The following is an 18,844-nucleotide window of genomic DNA, read 5'->3' as shown; positions in this document are numbered from 1 at the left end:
AGCAGACTATAAAAGTCTATAGATAGACATAGCTGACCATAAACTTTTCCATTGAAGTACATAGACAATTTTGGCATGGGCTAATAGGGCGTACCATTCTTTATTATTTTTCTAATGAAATCCACAAAATATATTTAAGTACGTTTATTGCTAACCATGCTTGTGACGACGGCAATATATATATATATATATATATATATATATATATATATATATATATATATATATATATATATATATATATATATATATATATATAAAAAAATGGTCATTTCTTTCGAAGACTGGCCGGTCCCTCACGAGATCATGCATTTCTTAGTTCGCACTTTCGCCATTTGTCCTGTACAACCGTTCAGCGTGTTTACGTTGATCGGACATGTACGAGACTCTCTGGGAAGCCTTTGCGCAGTATTCAAGTTCTGGTCACTTCCCCTCACATCACAGACATCGGAGTATACAGGATCCTCTGTCTCCCACGAGCACTAGAGTGCGGCAGGAGCGGCAGCGCTGCTGAAGTTGGCCTCCAACGCCGGTTTGACCCACTCTGCATCACTGAACATGCCGAAGATTGGATCTCCAAGAACGTACGTCACGCCCACGGTAGTGAACATTGTGATTGTCTTCACCAAGAGTCCAGGGACAACCTGTGAGTGAAGAAATAAGCGAATAAGCCTGCCATACTACCCCCTATGATGGTGAAAAAGAAGTGAAGGGAAAAAAAAGAATTAAGCAGAAATCAATCACACAATGTCACGCACACGACCATGCAGATGAGTTTCAAAGGCTTCCTATCAACCCCGCATTCTTTAGGAAAGTTATTAAAGTTTTAATGCTTTCGTGGCTCGTGAAACCGAAGACCGATCACACCAGGGACCAAATACATGTTCAAGACGCAGGTTTGCGTCCTGAAATAAACCTAAACTAGAACGTCATGCCCTCCGGTGAGCGATAAGCCCTTCCGGTGCGCGATAAGCCTTCGGCAGCAGCATATGAAGTGTCTAAAGCATTCACGCACCTCACATGTAGAGCACAGAGGGCTGCTGGATATATTGATTTTGTAAAGGTTTTGTGTATGACACGTCCAAGCGAATTCGGTGCAGGCAATTACGACGGCACCTATCCAAATTCTGCGTCATTCGAAAGCCGTAAGTGTGTCAGTTCGATGCAAAGGTCTGTACTGATATTCCGGATCACACCACAAAAAGCGATCGCCGGAATTCAATAGCCACAAGTCTGGTTGCAACTCTTCGTGAGAATGGAAAGGGAATAACGGGAACTAATGGATCGTCAGACACAGTTCTTGTAGCAGCGTCAGCGTGGTCGTTGCCAGCAACGCCGCAGTGAAATATGAAAAATTTGTCGATTATCAGTGGTCTTAACCAGTAGCGCTAACTAGTACTATACTGAGTAGGAGAGCTACTTTTAAGGCAAAGTCGTAGAGGCAAGTGTAGGAAGAAACAATTTTAATGAATGTCGAGAATATCCTGAGTAAGGATCACCAAGGCCAACTGGTCTGTCAGCTGGCCCGAAACTCGCCAAGCCCGCCATATTGGGGGAAAAGTGTGTGGGAAAAGACGGGACTGAATTGCAACGGGACGTGATTAAAAACAGTGTTCTGAATTAATATAGGGTTCAGGACAATTCGGGTATGCGAGAGAGTGCCTCATACGATAGAGGAAAGATTGGGCAGGATTAATGAGTGTATATAGATGTATGCGTCGAAGAATAACTGCGGGACATTGATGAATTTGTCCAGAACAGAAATTGTACAAAACGTTTTCCCTATTGTGTTCACAATGAAGATTGATCTCTTTTTGTAGTGAATAGTAGCGTCCCACGTGGGTGCATAAGGCCAGGAATATCAGGTGCCCGGTAGTTCGCGGGTAGTGGTGGTGAAAATATTTGTTACGCTATACAACTGACAGGAGGTATACTTGAATCAGCCCGTAAGGAACTGCTCCTTGCAAGCACAAGGTGAAGGTCCCTAGTTCGGGCTGTCCGGTGGCGGTAGCCGCCGCTAGGGCACGCCCGGCTACGGCTTGTTGAGCCTAGTCTTGGCAGCCGAGCTTCCTATAGGACCGCCTTCCAGTCCTCCCGGGTTGGGTTGAGGATGAGGGGGGGAAGTAGCCGGGTTGGAGGGATAGGCTCGCACCATGTAATCGGAGTCTAAAGACACCGCTCTACAGTGCGAGAAGCTGCCGCTAAATGAGGGGTCAAAACGTTTTAGGGCTGACGGGCACTGCAATGTATTGCTGATAAGGCGGAGAGGGAGCCGCTCATCGGCCTTTAAATGAGTGGAGGTAAAAACAGATGGCTATCTTAATATATTATAATGTCTTCGAAGGTATAAAACAGATTAAAATCGAGTTCTTGGTCGAGTGGGGAGGATAAAGTCTGGTGAGGGAGCGCGCAGTCGGCTGCGTCTGCTGTCTCGTTTCCTGCCAACCTCTCATGAGCAGATGTCCATGTGAGATAACTGCTGCTCCCAGTTCGATGTCTTTCCCGCCTGATCAGGCTATCCAAAAGTCGGCCCCCGAACCCGATCACATCAGAACCTTTTTCAAGGAATGAATCAATACACCCTCATCTGCATTTAAGACCGCACTATTATATGCTAATTGTCATACTAATGACGAACAAAAGTGAAAAGTGATTCGTTTTTGATGGTTATAATGGCCAAATTTTGTTGTAAAGACTGTTCATTCGTAAGAAATGCTGGTGACATGCAGCTAAAGCAACCACCTTCTATTTTATTTCGTTTTATTTTATTTTTACTGCACTCACCAGAAACCTGCTGGAAAGAGCGCGAAATTAGGCGACCAGCACCAGGGCGTCGAAAGGCATCGAGCACGGTGGCATCGAGGCACCCTAGCAGTAGTGGGATCTTGACCTTCGCGCCACTAGCGGCGACGAAGAGCATAAATCAAGGAGGAAAGCTCCCATTGCTTCCGCGGCGATTGCAAAGGCCGTAGGAAAGAGGGCACGCTTTCCCTTGAGACCGTCCGTAGTCTCAGCAAGAGAACGCCGCAGTCACTCAATCCCCTGCATAAGTTTTTGTCAAATAATTACTTTCTAGGTTATCACCGCTGAAGCTTCGATGCTGGGAATTTATTTAGTAGCCACGCTTCCCTGGTTATATCATATTTTGATCTCTTTGCGTGCCTTACGATGGGCTTACCATGTCTGAGACCTTTAGTCGTGCATGCTCGTAGACGATGGCATTCGCCGGGGTCCCCACCGGCAGTAAGAAGGCGAAGTTGCTGGTGAGCGTTGCCGGTATCATGAAAAGCAATGGGTTTATGTGCAGGTCCTCGGCCTTCAGAAACGGAGAAAGCAGAGTGGTTTTTCTCACAAACACGAGCTAGAACTAAATCCAGGCAAGTACAGTAATGGACTTTATGCGTTGCGGAAACTTGCGAAAATTGGCAGTAAAGTTCTAAACAGTTCCACCTAGAAGCATGTAAAATAGCGTGCAGCATTTGCACCATCGCGTGTCCTTGAACGTTATTCAAATGTTAAGTTGTCTACGATCACCAAGAAACCAAGGTCTGCACTCTTCACTGTCACATGTTCTATGCTGCTGACGCTTCACGAGGGGCAATGGCGAATACATCCACTCACCAGCGCCGCGAAAACTGGCAGCAGGACCGTCACAGTGCCCGCATTGCTGACCAGTTCTGACATGAACGAGCACATGATGCTGAGGCACATCATGAGGACACCTGCAGGTAGATGAGCAAGGTGGCCGAGCTGTTGGCCTAGAACCAGGGACAGACCAGAAACCTGCAAGGGGGCCTGGTCATTTAGTGTCTCTGTTCAGTGGCAACGTATCTCACAGTTAACGTCACTAATAATTTTATAGTAATAAAAATACGAGGTATAATTCCTTCAAGATTCTTGCAGCAATTACAGTGCAGTTGTACGCCAAGAAGTACAAGAAGTAACTGTTGCTTTAGACCCACTGCTAATATTATCCGGTGTACCGTGGTACCGTGTGCATCTGCAGTATCTTATTGCACTTTTTTTTTGTACTTTTAAAGGACACCTACGTTTTGTTGCATGTTTTCGTCTCTGTAATGGTGCATAAGACATTAGGTCACCACGTGCTGCTAAGCTGAGCGTGCTAAATAACTTATATATAAATTTGACTGTGTTTCGGTTTCGAATTATTCAATCTAACGATGACTGTATAGGATGTTGGTAAGTCTAGGTTGCGTGCGTCATGTGTGGCATCATTATTGGATTCGAGATGCCCGTTCGAATGTTCAAAGAACAGTTAATTACAAAAAATCCTTCTGCAGCGAATCATGACGCGTGAGGATCTTAGGCTGGCTTCCCAGCATCGCAGCGACGTGGCTTAGAAAATGAGGGCTAGAGACCAAAGGCCACTTTTACGTCGTCGCGTGATTTCTTTTGGTTTATTTCAATGTGGCCTAACGTCTCAGAGCGGCTCAGGCTATGCGGGACGTCGCTACATACCGGCTGTACCCTTTTATTGTTATTTTTTTACAAGGTCCAAACTTTTACGACAAAGGCAAGTGGCTTCAGATTTATTTCAGCCCTGGGACTATATTTGGTGATACAGCGGACATTAGGTAAGAGGCAGAGTGCTTCAATTAGTTCGCTTATTAGCTAAATACATTACTTAACTTTTTAAATTCTCATTTTATGGAACATGTAGTAGTTGCATGTTTGGAGCTCATCTTCCAAACAGTATAGCCGTAAAAAGAACAGTAGTCGAGCGCCGTAACCACTGCGCCACCCGCCGGGGTGGCACAGTGGTTACGGTGCTCGACTACAGTTCCCAAGGATGCAGGATCGAATCCCGGCCTCGGTGGCCGCTCTTCGATGGAGGCGAAAAGCAAGGCGCCCGTGTGCTGTGCGATGTCAGAACCCTAGGCGGCCGAAATTTCCAGATTTCTCCACTACGGCGTCTCTCATAGCCTGGGCCGCTTTGGGACGTTAAAGCCACCAAAAACCAGACCAATCCAAAGTCTGTCGCCTTTTAATTTTGGACTTTCTTAAAAAAAAAAAAAAAAAAAAAAAAAAAAAAAAAAAACAGAACAAAAACCCTTAATGTAGAACGACAGCCGAAACCGCAGTTCGTATGTATAGCAAGAATTTCCTGTTTTCACGTGGGACTTTTAGAAGGGTAATATGTGCGTTTGATGTGGCCAAATTTTTAAATATCAGGGTTCGATATAACTGCCTTGAATGTATTTATGACATGCATTCTCAGGCGCTGCCCTACCCGCATGGCTTCGGCGATGGCAAAACCGCTCCCAATGAGCAGAATGACACTCCACTGCAGCTTGGACTGTACCACAGGCCACGTTACGAGGCCAGGACTCCTGGCGCCGTCGAAGGGCCGAGCGGGAATCATGAACAGCAGAACCACGGGTATCATGACTGCTGTGGCATCCTTGGGCTTTCTGCATTTGGAGAAAAAGAAAAAAGCAACAATCACTTCTAATGTAGACCCCCCCCCCCCCCTTTTTTTTTTTTTTTACCCGTAATGCAGCAAATGAAGCATCCGAAGTCAACTAAAGTAACGCAAGCTGGACTAATAGGTCGACTAAATTCCACAAAGTCGACGACTGGGCGAGTTGGTCAGCATTCATTTTAAACCAGCGAAATAACGCGACACAGAGGATAGATGAAAACAAGACGAGGCTGGACTAACAACTAAAGTTTTATTGAAGGAAAGAATACAACCAAGACTCGCACTGAGGATCGCGCACAAAACCCAAACCAATGAAAGGGCAGAAACAATTCAAAGTCATGGTCCTACTATAGAGTCCTCTAAAAGAGCGAATTTCTTACTATGTAAGTTAACCGACGGCTTGGCCACACTCGTGTCCTTAGCCTTAGCGATGTTAAAAGCCTCAACTATCACCCGACAAATTTGTTTTTCATTTCCGTAAACTACAGAAATGTCGCTGAAATCAGGCATGCAGAAAGACGGGTCGTCCTCCGATTTACGCTCCCGAGGTAGCGCGTGCAACGCCAGATTAGAGTTCGCCTTCCCTCCAAGAGAGAGTTCTCCATCAGGCTCACATCTTCCTATCTGCCCGTAGTAGCGTCGACCACAAGGCAGCGGAACGCGATAAATCACGTTCTTTCTGCAAGTGGCAGCCTTGTCTTATGTGACACAGTGCACTGAAGCCGATCACCGGACGCATTGTCGAGCCTCCTTCCAGCGCTTGCGCACGAGCCTCCTATCTTGTTTTTAGCTGTGAAGACAACGTCATACTTCGCCGCAAGTTTCTTGAATCGATGCGAAACACCGTGGAGGTAATGTATAACAGCCACATTTTTTCGCCGCGCCACCACGTCAGCATCATTCGGCCCAGTGTTGCTCTTTCTCAAGCGAGTCAAAACACGTTTTAAGGCGGACGAGATGTGCAGTTCAACCCAGCTGCTAACTTCGAAACCTGATGTGAGCGAGCGTCCTCAGCGCGGTGATGGAATGACTTACGTAAAGCGGACTTGATGCACGCGACTGCCAACCCATACTTTACCAACCTCAAGTGGTCCGACTCATAGCTGAGAAGAAGCTTGCCTGACCTGTTGCTGTGCCCCACACACGTGATCATCACCAAAGCGCAGATCCAAATCAAGAAACTGTATATGATTGTATTTAGGAAATTCAGACGTAAAAGACAGGCCTCGATCACACTCCTTGAACATTCCTAAAACATATTGTGTCAATTTATCAGAGCCATCCTTGTCTAAGAAAATGAAGTAGTAATCAACACAGCGAAACGATACTATGTCAAAGGCTTCCAAACCGGGCTATAATGCAGTGTCAACTTTACGCAGAAAAATATCGCTGAGTGAAGGTGCAATCTGTGACCCTATGCATACGCCGGACTTCTGGACAGCTGCCTTGCCAAAAGACAAAAGTGGAGTTGCGGTAAAAGGACAACAGCTACATGAAGCTATAGCAACTGAAATTCTGCACGCATCACTAAAAACCTGTTCATCATTATCCACCGTGATGCAGTCTTGTACACACTTCAGAAGCCTATTCTGTGGCAATGAATAGAACGGAATGAATTGAGAATAGAACAGGTCCTCAACATCATGCTCATTGCTTTAGGAATCTGGATGTTTTAGGAATGTTCAAGGAGTGTGGTCAAGGCCTGTTTTTTACGTCTGAATTTCCTAACGATAACCATTGACAGTTTCTTGATTTGGATCTGTGCTTTCCAAACGATCACGCGTGTTTGGGTACAGCCCCAAGTCAGGCAAGCCTCTTCTTAGCTATGAGTCGGACCACTCGATGTTGCTAAAGTAGGGATTGGCAGTTGCATGCACTTAGTGCGTTTTACGTAAGCCATGCCATCACCGCGCTGAGGACACTTTCTCGCATCAGGTTTCGAAGTTAGTGGCAGCTAGGTTCGAACTGTCCATCTCGCCCGCCTGTCTGAACGCATATTGGCGTGTTTGAGAAAGAGCAACACTGGGCCGTATGATGCTGACATGGCGGTGCGGTGAAAAAGGGTGGCTGCTATACATTACCCCCACGGTGCCTCGCACCGATTCAAGAAACTTGCGGTGAAGTATGACGCTGTCTTCACAGCTAAAAATAAGATAAGCGTGTGCGCCAGCGTTAAAAGGAGGCTCGACAATGCGTCCGGTGATCGGTTTCAGTGCACAGTGTCACATAAGAGAAGACTGACCACTTACAGAAACAACGTGATTTATCGCGTTCCGCTGCCTTGTGGTCGACGCTACTGCGTGCAGATAGGAAGATGTGCGCCTGATGGAGCACTCTCTCTAGGAGGGAAGGCGAACTCTAATCTGGCGTTGCACGCGCTACCTCGGGAGCGTAAATCGGAGGACGACCCGTCTTTCTGCATGCCTGATTTCAGCGACATTTCTGTAGTTTATGAAGATGAAAACCAAATTTGTCGGGAGATGATGCTTTTTACATCGTTAAGGCTAAGGACACGTGTGTGGCCAAGCTGTCGGTTAACTTACATAGTAAGGAATTCACTCTTTTAGAGGACTCTATAGTAGGACCATGACTTTGAATTGTTTCTGCCCTTTCATTGGTTTGGGTACTGTGCGCGCGCATCTCAGTGCGAGTCTTGGTTGTATTCTTTCCTTAAATAAAACTTGAGTTCTTAGTCCAGTCTCGTCTTATTTACTTCTATCCTCTGTGTCGCGTCTTTTGTCTAGTTTAAAATTAATCGACTAAATATTTTATATTGCATTTTCAGGCAAATTCAGATAAAGTTGTTTCGATTTCAGTTTACAAATAAATGCTACCAGATTACACTCCCACATTTGTGTACTGGAAGCTAGATATCAATGTTTCTATAAACATAGCTTCTTAAAGGAACTGCATATGCGAATGCAATTCAAGGTATACCTTGAATTGCATTCGCATTGATACTAATCCAACAAGTGCCCCATGTTGTTTTACCCCCAATGTGTCATTAGATGACGTCGGTATCGTATCTCCGTGAATGCACACTCTTGCCTCTGTGATCGGCGCCCTTAAGATTGAATGAACTCACATGGAATGGAACAATGTTGCCCAACCCCTAGCGAACATAGGGTCCCGGAACAGCCATAGGAACACAAGCAGCATGAACAGGAAGAGGACGGCCAGCTCGTGGAACCTGTGGAACAAGTACGTGATCACTAAAAGAGGGATTCGTGCGCATTCGCAACTAAATCAACTAAAATTTTGTGAATAGTTATGTGTCTACGAATCTTCTAAAGCATGATCACGAATTTTCCTCATTGTCTGCTGAATCCGGTATAGGTAATTCCAAAAGCGTACAATGAGATTTCTTTAAATATCAGGCAAATAATGCCCATAAGATGTACATGCAGTGCACAACTGTGCTTTCATATATATATATATATATATATATCAGGCAAATAATGCCCATAAGATGTACATGCCGTGCACAACTGTGCTTTCATATATATATATATATATATATATATATATATATATATATATATATATATATATATATATATATATATATATATATATATATATATATATATATATATATATTTATATATATATATATATATATATATATGTATATATATATATATATTTGAAGGCCACGCATAAATAATCCCCAGCCATGTCCACCGTTGTCTTGCTCGGTGTAGCGTGCCCGAAGTAAACTTGGTGAGCGAACCATGTGGGTGCGAGGCAGTTCTTTGATGACCAAGCCTATTCCAGAGTACGAAAACAGACCCAACGGATATGAAAGGTGCACTCGACAGCAGCACCTTTGAAAGCGGTTGCACCTCCTGGCGAAGTCTACATTCGGAGGGCATGGTGTGCTTATATCTGCGGCTAGTACGTAAGCTGTCGCTGAGATTCATACGACCGAAAGGGTCCGTATGGGGTGAACTTTTCTGTCCTAAACAGATATATACCGGTTGTCCCAGCTGAATGTAAGTAAGTTTTGAAAAATACGGCGTACCAGAGCCCAATGAAACTGAGTGCTATTGAAAGTCGCCCATCCTTGTCTGCAAAATTTTTCTTTACCTAAAGTTAATGAACTAGTAGGTACTAATTTGTTAACTTTCATTCATTGGCTTAAAGAACAAAGTGTCTGTGCAAATTCTGCAGATCGCCTAAAAAAACGGCCATTGGCTTTGATTCCGTCAAGCTACGATTTACGTCGCTTTCTTATTGGCGTCCAAAAAAGCAGTCATAGCCATCTGCTAGTTAAATCCAGTGGCCCGGGCGCGCAAAGCTTCATCACAGGAGCGCTGCAGAGAAAATAGGATTTTATCTGATGCTCATCTCGAATAGCGCCGCTGTCTCCTGGAGGATTTCTTTTTCTTCGCGAATTATCGCTTGCGGCCAGTAAGAAAAATGCTTTATGTAAACGCCATAGCTTGATTGAAACAACGTAGCTAGCCGTACAAATGATGCTTTTTTGTGTACACATCATGTGTACACATGGTACACATGATGCTTTTTTAAGAAGGTCCAAATCTAAAGAAAGCAACTGGTTTTAGATTTATTTTAGCCCTAAGGATATATCGATGGCTACGACAGACACCTGGCAAGAGATACGCTGCTTTAATTAATTCGCTGATTAGCTACATACGTTATGATTTTTTTTTTCATTCTTATTTTAGGGGGTATGTTTTAATCGCTCGTCTTCCAAGCTGTATAGCAAGAAAAAAAAAGAATTAAATATTTTATCGCTTGCCTTACAAGGCCCACAAATTTCACCCTGATAGGCGGCTTCACACCACAACACAGCGCACTTGTGTGACGTAGGTCGCTACACCTAGAGATTTCCTCGCTCTGCTGGAGCCACCGGAAACCCAGACGGACGCGCGGCGGTTCGCCGTCAATTTCGCTTCGACCGCGGCCTCACTGACAGCTACCGCTTCTGTGCCCTACGCGCGCAGCAATTTCAACAAGGCAAGAGCAGGCCCAGATTGTGTTTTTTACTTTTTACTGAAAATATTGCGCTAAATAAGTACATAAAGAAATTCGCGTCTCGTCCGCCGGCGTTCACGTCATTCTGTACCACTTAGCTCAATATATTCAGCAGTCATTTCGCTCGCAATCCGGCGTCAAAGCGCCGAGATGGAGTTATCTACGCCGGATGCGATCGCTGGCGTTGCATTACAGTATGAATCCGCCTACATAGCTGACATCTGTGGTCCCTGTTACGCGGCTATGACCTTCAGCGACCTTCAGCCGCACCGGAGCTGCACTGGTTCGACCATGTGACTAGCCAAGGTGGTTCCGCTGCCGCAGCTGGAGCCCGCGCATCCGCTCTCCCGCTGTCAGATCGTGTGACTCGTCGCGCACTTGTGCGCGGTTTAAAGAGTAGCGCTCGCCTAGGAAGTGCTAGCGACACGCTTTCGCTGTGCATGACTAGGTTTAGAAGGGTAGCAATGTATTTAGTTTTTTTTTTTTTTCAACTATATAGTTTTTGGAGGACGAGCTTCAGTTCTGCGCGTGTAACGTTCCGCTGAAGATGAAAGCTTAAATAATAAGTAATGTATTCAGTTAATTATGAAACTAATTCACGCATTCTACCTCTTACGTGGTGATAGCCGTAGGCCTGGTACATCTCCAGGGGTAATATAATCTGAAGCAAGTTTTCTTCTCATAAAAAAACTAACCCTCTAGAAACACCCTCATATGCATGCAGTCCCAACGAACTTAAAATAAGATTTTAGAAATTAAATGCACTCCGGACGCGCATGGTACCGAATGCATAACGCTGTCACTAACCTATAGTTATCCAGGGTACATGTATTTCTCTATTAACGCTTTTTTTAATTGTGTATAAAACTGAACATTTAAAAAGTACTGGCCGCAGACTTCAATTGCGATACGCAAAAATGCAGGGCGCATCCAGAAACCTCCAAGTAATTTTTATACGTGCTTGACATATCTCATGCTTTTTCCGCGTTCCAAAAAAGCCCTCAATATATTAAAAAGAAGCTGAGTGACCAGACGCTTGTGCATCGCTTTCGAGCATCTCTCCAGCGTGCAACGGATGAACGAGGTACATGGATGGTCGTCCGGATCGGTGCAAGTGAATGGAGGGGGCGAGCGCTGCCGACGGCATGATTCCGCTGGACGTGCCGAAACTGTCGCTGCAAAAGTCTTCTACAGCGGTCACCTTGCCATCACAGTGCGCACCACGTCAACTTGCTTGCTGACTGGTATGCGAAAGCTTTCAACTTTGAATGTAGCTCCACATTTTTTTTTTTTTTTGATACAGACTATAAGACAGTGTCCGTTCTAGTGAATACATCGCTGTCTCCCAAGCACGAGAGCCAGCTCACTACTCTCGTGTACGGGTTGGCATCGCCGACGTACCTCATTGATCCTAGAGCCGAATAGTTGCGACGAACAGCTTCCATGGCAGAGTTTCTGCTTTCTTCCCCCAGGTCTGGCCTGTAATGTTCAAACGCTTCATTAGGTACATTAATTTGGAAAGGGTGGTGACGCTGGAGCCGAGTATCTGCGTAAACGACGTAAGAAAACAAATGTGTTTTAGGTTGAGTAGGGATTTATGGCACTGAAGCCTGCATGCCTTTATCATCATAGCCGTTGGGCACCAGAAAAAAAATATTTTATCAGACTGTCATTACGGAAATATGCGTTTTCACCACTTGTCTGTAACTCCGCTAATGCGCACATGCAAGAACACCAGTAATATTTCTACGCACTCACACTTATGCCTCCACATATCTTCGAAAGCAAAGGCTACTTCATTGTCGTAATTTGTTCCTTAGCATGCGCATGACACATGCTTCGGATGAAAACAACGCGTGAACGCTCCTTTCCAACTCCGCAACGTTCATTGCCTTTGGGTTATAATACCTGCTGCCTGAGCAAGTAAAAAGAGAATGAAAAGCGAACAGCGTTAAATACAAATTTGCTTAGTATAGCTTCTAAAATGCAATGCCCTTTCTCTACAGTGAAGTTGAAACACACTTCGCTTTTTATTCTCAGTTTAATTACGTGGTGATTGTGCGCCTCAAGCGACCTGAGCATGGGTCTGCTGTGCTGCTGCCGTTGCTCATTGGGGATCCTCCTTGGGGCCTGAGCAAGTGGAAAGGAGCCGTTATGCTGCATCTCTTCATGTGACTTGAACTTCTTCCCAGCGCCCGTATCTATCAGTTTCCCGTTCGTTCTTCCCATCTGGGCTACGCGCCTTATTGGGCTCCTTGCAATCAAGAACTGGAGAGTTGGTTTGATGCGAGGTTGCGAATTGGGAGGCTGCGACAGACCCTTCTGTTTCTTTTTTTTTTTTTTTTTTTGCTCCCCGCTGTCTTTTTTAGAATACCTATGTCGACCCAGTTAGAGGTAGGTGGGCGTGCGCACTTTGAATATTTGCTCCAGTCACGGGCCCGAGCAAAGTGTAGTCGTCCGCAAAAAGTGCGACACTGGCGCTTTAGAATGTGGAGAACGTGATATTGCTGGATCTCCGTCCTTGTTGGCCGTAGGGCGGTACGCGCTATGGTCAAAATCTGCACAGCCATCGCTTTGAGCGTGCACCTCCGCTGGTCCACGTCCGGGCGCTGCGGCAGATCTGTGGGATTAAGACAGTGTTTCTAATGCTGCTTCCTATCTGATAAGCGCATAACTAATGTCACTCTCCCTCCTTCAACTTGAGAGTGTAATGAGGCCTGTTGTGCATATATACAGCTTACTCTGACCCGTAACCGCATTACGTACGTAGGCAGGACGTACCTTACCATGCTATTGCCCACACACTGCGGTCGCATTTGAACTGACCCGTTTTGCTTATAATCTGTCATCAATGGCACAATTTAAGCAATGATGCTCAGCACCTACTTTTTGCATCGGAAGAACACGGGCAGTACGACGACAAAGATGATGGCTGTGCTGATCACGGTAGCCGGTAGGGCGAAGAACAACCAGAGGGCATAGTCCACAGGAGCCCGTTCGGCATAGAGGCTGCAAATACACAAAATATTACCAATTGGAATTCTTGTAAGCTGCTCTTATGAAGAGTGCGTCGCATAATAGCGTGCGCGTCGTCGAATGCTTCTCAGCCTCTGCTAAACCGTTGAATCCTCACAGCTCACATTTGGCACAGAAATGACATTTGGTAGGCAGCATTTTGTAATACTATATTTGTTTGGGGTACTTGCCTGATTTCATCAGAAGAAGCTGGATGTTCTTTGCGGCGGCGGCGAAGCAAGAGAAGCGCTTAAAGCTCCTCGGTCTTAGCGCTGGCATTGGTGGCGCCATCTTGTGCTGTTTGCAACAACCTTTCGTTACCTCTCCTTCAACCGCTTTAGCTGTAACAGAGACGCTGAGAACAGCATCAGATGGCGTCTCCGGCGCCAGCGCTGCGTCAGCGGCTTGTATTGCTTCGCAGTCGCCGCATACGATAGAAACATCGGACTTCTTCCGATTGAATCAGTGAAGTATCGCAAACAAATTTGGTATTAAAACATACTGCCGACCAAATGCCAACTCTGTGCGAAATTTGAGCTCGAAGATTCAGCGGTGTAGCTCAGAGAAGCATTGTGCGGGGCGCTTGTAATTCTGCAGCGCGCTGTAAATTTAAAATCACAATCGTCTGCATTTATGCACCTATAGTGTCACCTCAAGGCACTGCAATAGCGTGAGTGTTGAGTATGCAGTCTGCGCCCATATGGGCATTGGCGCTCTTTGAAGCCAACGCCTCCGGATGGCATGTGATCACTGAGGTTCAGTGGCAACAGAAACTGTCTAGCACATCCTTTTTTGTTTCTCTCTTAACTGACAACCTACATATACCAGAACTGGATACGTGCTGGAAACAGAAGCAAAGCGACATTAGGCCCCTGCATTGTCTTTCGTTGCATGTACTTAACCTTTTCTTTGGCTATATGCAATCCGCTGACCTTCTTGACACTTTTCACTTTCAATAGTAGCAGCCTAGGTTATTCACCCCAGTTTATTTTTAACTACGTTTTTCTTCCTTGCTATATTTCGCATGGGAAGCCATCCGAATTTCGCGCCATCGACATCACCGCCACCGCCAGTCCACCAGTCAGTGCCCATTTGCTGCGCAAGTTGACAGCTCCTGCAAATTCTGCATTTACATGCGATTTGGTGACGTCACACGCACAGCCGACCAATCAGTCACCCTGCCAACTGACACCTGCCAGAACCATGCTCGCGAGTACACAGACGTGCCACCTGCGAGCCTGCAGTTGATGTCACCGGCCGCCAACAGGAGGCAGGCTCGTGATTTTCTGTGCCCTCTTTTCTCGCAAAGAGGCTTGTAACGATTTCACATTAAGTTCTCCCAATTTTCATTGAAGACTTTTAACCCGATAGCGTTAAATGACACGATAAGTAGAAATCCGGTGTCGGCGTCGGCATTCTGAGCGAAACGTCATAGGCTTGGTGCTGACACATGGTAGCTCGCAGCTGCCATGGCGGATTCTTCGATGGTTTTTGCCACTTAACGAGACCACCTGAAATCAGAAAGTTGGGAGGAGCTGCCCCTCTGGTTGCTCATTTGAGGTGGAAAGGTGGAAGGTGGGATAAGAATAAACCTTTCAGTGCTCTTGGATGCCCGCTACTTCAAGGCCACACATTCACGTTCATGCGGCTCGTTTAAAGTGGGGTTTGATATGTCGGATGGTAGCCTGCGACCTGTTCCCGCATAACTTGGTAGCTTATAGTAGCGTAACGCTATCGCGTAATGCCCTTAAAGGTTTTCTCTTTCTCCTTTTTTCTCTCTCTCGTTACTCCTTTAAGTATCAGCGGGTATACTGCACGCGTGCTACGTGAATGAGCGTTTCACGTCATAGTATTCGATAGTTATCGATGGTGAAGGGCGGCTGTTCCTGGCCCTATGGGGCTGGGACAGGTAGGTCACCGCCGCTTCCGGCGAGGGCTAGCCAGCCACCGAATTTTCATCTGTTGTAGGCCGTCATTGCACCCGGTGGTGGACGACGGCTGTTGTTGCGGCACGCGTCTTACTCTCCATCTTCATTTTCTTTCTTCTCTATTTTCCCTTCTGTACGCACGAGGGTGCCCCGCCGGGCTGGTGTAGTGGTAAGACGCCCGACTACTGTGCCGGAGTTCCCGGGTTCGAACCCGACCTCGTCGGCTGCGTTTCGATGGAGGCGAAACGAAGAGGCGTCGTGTGCTGTGCGATGTCAGCGCACGTTAAAGATCCCCAGGTGGTCGAAATTACTTCGTAGCCCTCCACTACGGCTCCTCTTTCTCTCTTTCCACTTTCACTCCCATCTTCCTCCCTTCCCTTACGGCGCGGTTGCGGTGTCCACAGAAATCAAGTGAGGCAGTTACCGCGCCTTTCCCTTCCTATAAATAAATCAATAAATCAGGTAGCTGAGGTGGCTTAGCTACAGAGCCAGTAGTAGGCCCGTGCATTTTTTTTCCTTCTTCTGACAGCCACAACAACAACATGCATTACAGACTCACTCCTCGACGACAAATTTGAAGACAACATTGGAGGCGGCGCTCGTGATTGTGGTGATGGCGCCAGTGTTGGCGCCGTAGATAACGCTCAGGTAGAGCAACACTCGGATGCGTTGTCTCTGTTCCTCATCGGAGCGGCTGTTTCGGCTGCGCAGGATGACCGGTACGGTGACCATGGAGGTCTTGTCACTGCAAAGTGAAAGAAGCAAGGCGACACTGTCAGTGGGAGAATGAGCATCCATCTGACCACTAAAAAAATGACGACGATTACGGTACTTTCTAATGCGAAATTTGAGCGCAGCTCGTCAGCTGTTTCAGCTTTTCTATAGATTTAGGCAACTAATTCGAGCAAGACATATATGTACAATTACAGACAACTGGTTACGAGGGACAATGGCGACGCGAAACCCAGGAACAGGCGCCAAAGAGCTTAATGCTGGAACGATGCCATTCGAGACATATTTTGAAAAGCGAAGTTTTTGTTTTTTTTTACCGTGGTGAAGTAGGTGTATATAAGCAAGCTACATCAAAATATGATGCTTTTCTCTGTGAGTGTGTGAATTCTCGGTTACTGCACATGTTACCCTGCAGTTCGGTGTGGGCGTCGCATTATTCATGAATTATCTTTGCAGTGTGCACCATTTGTGGTCGCGTCTTCCACTTGAGCTGTGAAGCGTGCCTTTCATAATTGTTTCACACGATTGTAAAGGCGAAGTGTTGGTCACTTGTTTCTGTGGACACCTGAATCGCGCCGGAAGGGGAGGAAGGAAGGTGAGAGTGAAAGTCCACTTGAGCTCTGAAGCGTGCCTTTCAAAGTTGGTTCACATGAATGGAAAGGCGCAGTATCTGTCACACTTGTTTCTGTGGACACCTGAATCGCGCCGTAAGGGGAGGAAGGAAGGTGAGAGTGAAAGTCCACTTGAGCTGTGAAGCGTGCCTTTCATAATTGGTTCACATGAATGGAAAGGCGCAGTATCTGTCTCACTCATTTTCTGTGGACACAGCAACCGCGCCGTAAGGGAAGGAAGGAAGGTGGGAGTGAAAGTGGAGCTGGTTACGAGGGAGAACGCCGACGCCGCCGCGAAACCCAGGAACGGGCGCCAAAGAGCTGCGCTCTAAAACTGATTTGTTGGCGGGCTGTGTGCCCCACCGCGGTGGTGCAGTGGTACCGGAGTTCCCGGGTTCGATCCCGACCGCCGGTGGCTGCGTTTCGGTTGAGGCGAAACGGAGTGGCGTCCGTGTGCTATGCGATGTCAGTGCACGTCAAAGATCCCCAGGTGGTCAAAATTACTCCGGAGCTTACCACTATACGGCCCCTTTCTCACTTTCCTCTTTCACTCCCACCTTCCTCCTCCCTTATGGTGCGGGTCAGGTGTCCACAGAACAAGTGTGACAAATACTGCGCCTTTCCTTTCCTGTGAACCAATTATTATTATTATTATTATTATTATTATTATTATTATTATTATTATTATTATTATTATTATTATTATTATTATTATTATTATTATTATTATTATTATTATTATTATTATTATTATTATTATTATTATTATTATTATTGGCGGGCTGTGTGACGTCGCGAGGTCACGGAACATTCCAAGTTCGCAGGCGCTGGCAACTCAGTCTCAAGGAATGTCAATCGAACCCTCCGTGAACTTTGCATCCCAAATGAGAGACCCTACCAGCCACCATAACCCTGCTGCTAGGCCGCGCAGGCACGCTTGTACAGCTTGGCTAAAGCGCGAATTTGTCTTTGTCGGGTGGACTTTCACATAATATTGTAGCCTACGGCTGTATGGTAATGGGTAATAATAATGGTAATAGTAATAGTAATAATGGTAATAGTACTAGGTAATAAGGGTAATAATAATTAAGAAATTAGTGATCAAGTGAGTAGTTTAATTAGTTTTTTAGATTAACGCTGTTAGGCGAACTTAAGTGTCACCCAAGTTTCTTTTGTCAAAATACGTCGAAAGAGACTTTTTCTTCTAGAGCTTCCGATACGTTTCTCGTTAGAGAAACCCTTCAACCGAGGTGCAAGGATCCTCTGTAATGTAAGTATAGCTGGACAGACTCTGTAGCATTTCTGCCGAAGTATCAATTTCTCTAAGGTACTGATGCGCAAAAACGCAGTGCGCAATTTTTATACGTGTTCTTAAATATGGATCCATGACAATTCTTTTCTTTGAAAGCCTTCAAAATTCAGGCACAGATAGATCATGCAGTAGTATAAACCTGAAATTGAGTTTTCTTTCATAATACGCTGAAATTTGCTGGAAGGGAGATGGCGAGGAAGGAAGAATTGATTTCTTCATTTCTTCATCCGTGTGCTAGCATCACAGTGTTAATGCCGCATGCCGGCGGCTTTCGAAAAAGAACAAATAAAGATTTGAGCGGTTCGCGGCAGTATTTCGAATTACCTGGAGAATACTTCAGAGAGCATTGTATATATTCTGGCGTGTAAAACGCAAATCTAAACAAATCTTTGGACAGTAAGGAAAGTAAGGAAGAACAAGCTGTACGCACCTGATCTGACGCGGGAGCAGCAAGGTGTTTCCGTTAATGACAGCTGGCTTTTCACCTTGTACATTCAACCCTTCGAACAAAAGCGCATAAAAAAAAAAAGAGAGAGAACAGCAATGAACAACGTTAAAGTGCGGCAAATTAACTGTGGTAATTGCTGCATGGCAGTATACGCACTTCTCTTTCTCATCTCAAGCTTAGAATAGCGGGGGAGAATGCTGCAAACGTTTATTTAAAGCGTTGTGCCAGCAGACGATTCAGTTGAACAGCAGTACATATATACAAAGACAAAACAGACCTTCTCCAACCCTGCAAAGCAGTCTGAGTGAGCGCAGCACTTATGGAGACGCTTATTTACATGAAATCAAATTTAGC

At 45.8% G+C, this 18,844-nt stretch overlaps 1 protein-coding gene across 1 annotated transcript in view; it reads right to left on the bottom strand.

Moving 5' to 3' along the window:
* Window positions 1-246: 246 nt before the first annotated feature.
* Window positions 247-18,844, bottom strand: part of LOC146197642 (Na(+)/citrate cotransporter-like) — a 46,856-nt gene continuing 28,258 nt past the window's right edge. The window contains exons 5-13 of the mRNA XM_084597217.1: window positions 18,473-18,542; window positions 15,947-16,132; window positions 13,331-13,453; window positions 11,846-11,923; window positions 8,529-8,633; window positions 5,252-5,432; window positions 3,622-3,783; window positions 3,179-3,316; window positions 247-644 (exon numbers count right to left, since the gene is read on the bottom strand). Of these exons, the coding sequence (XP_084453343.1) occupies window positions 483-644; window positions 3,179-3,316; window positions 3,622-3,783; window positions 5,252-5,432; window positions 8,529-8,633; window positions 11,846-11,923; window positions 13,331-13,453; window positions 15,947-16,132; window positions 18,473-18,542 (1,205 nt within the window). The 3' untranslated portion in view covers window positions 247-482. The remainder of the gene's footprint in view (window positions 645-3,178; window positions 3,317-3,621; window positions 3,784-5,251; window positions 5,433-8,528; window positions 8,634-11,845; window positions 11,924-13,330; window positions 13,454-15,946; window positions 16,133-18,472; window positions 18,543-18,844) is intronic.

The sequence above is a fragment of the Amblyomma maculatum genome, chromosome 3, assembly GCF_055883805.1.
Source record: "Amblyomma maculatum isolate TAMU_Amacu chromosome 3, ASM5588380v1, whole genome shotgun sequence".
Lineage (NCBI taxonomy): Eukaryota > Metazoa > Arthropoda > Arachnida > Ixodida > Ixodidae > Amblyomma > Amblyomma maculatum.
This window is presented reverse-complemented; position numbering and strand designations above follow the sequence as displayed.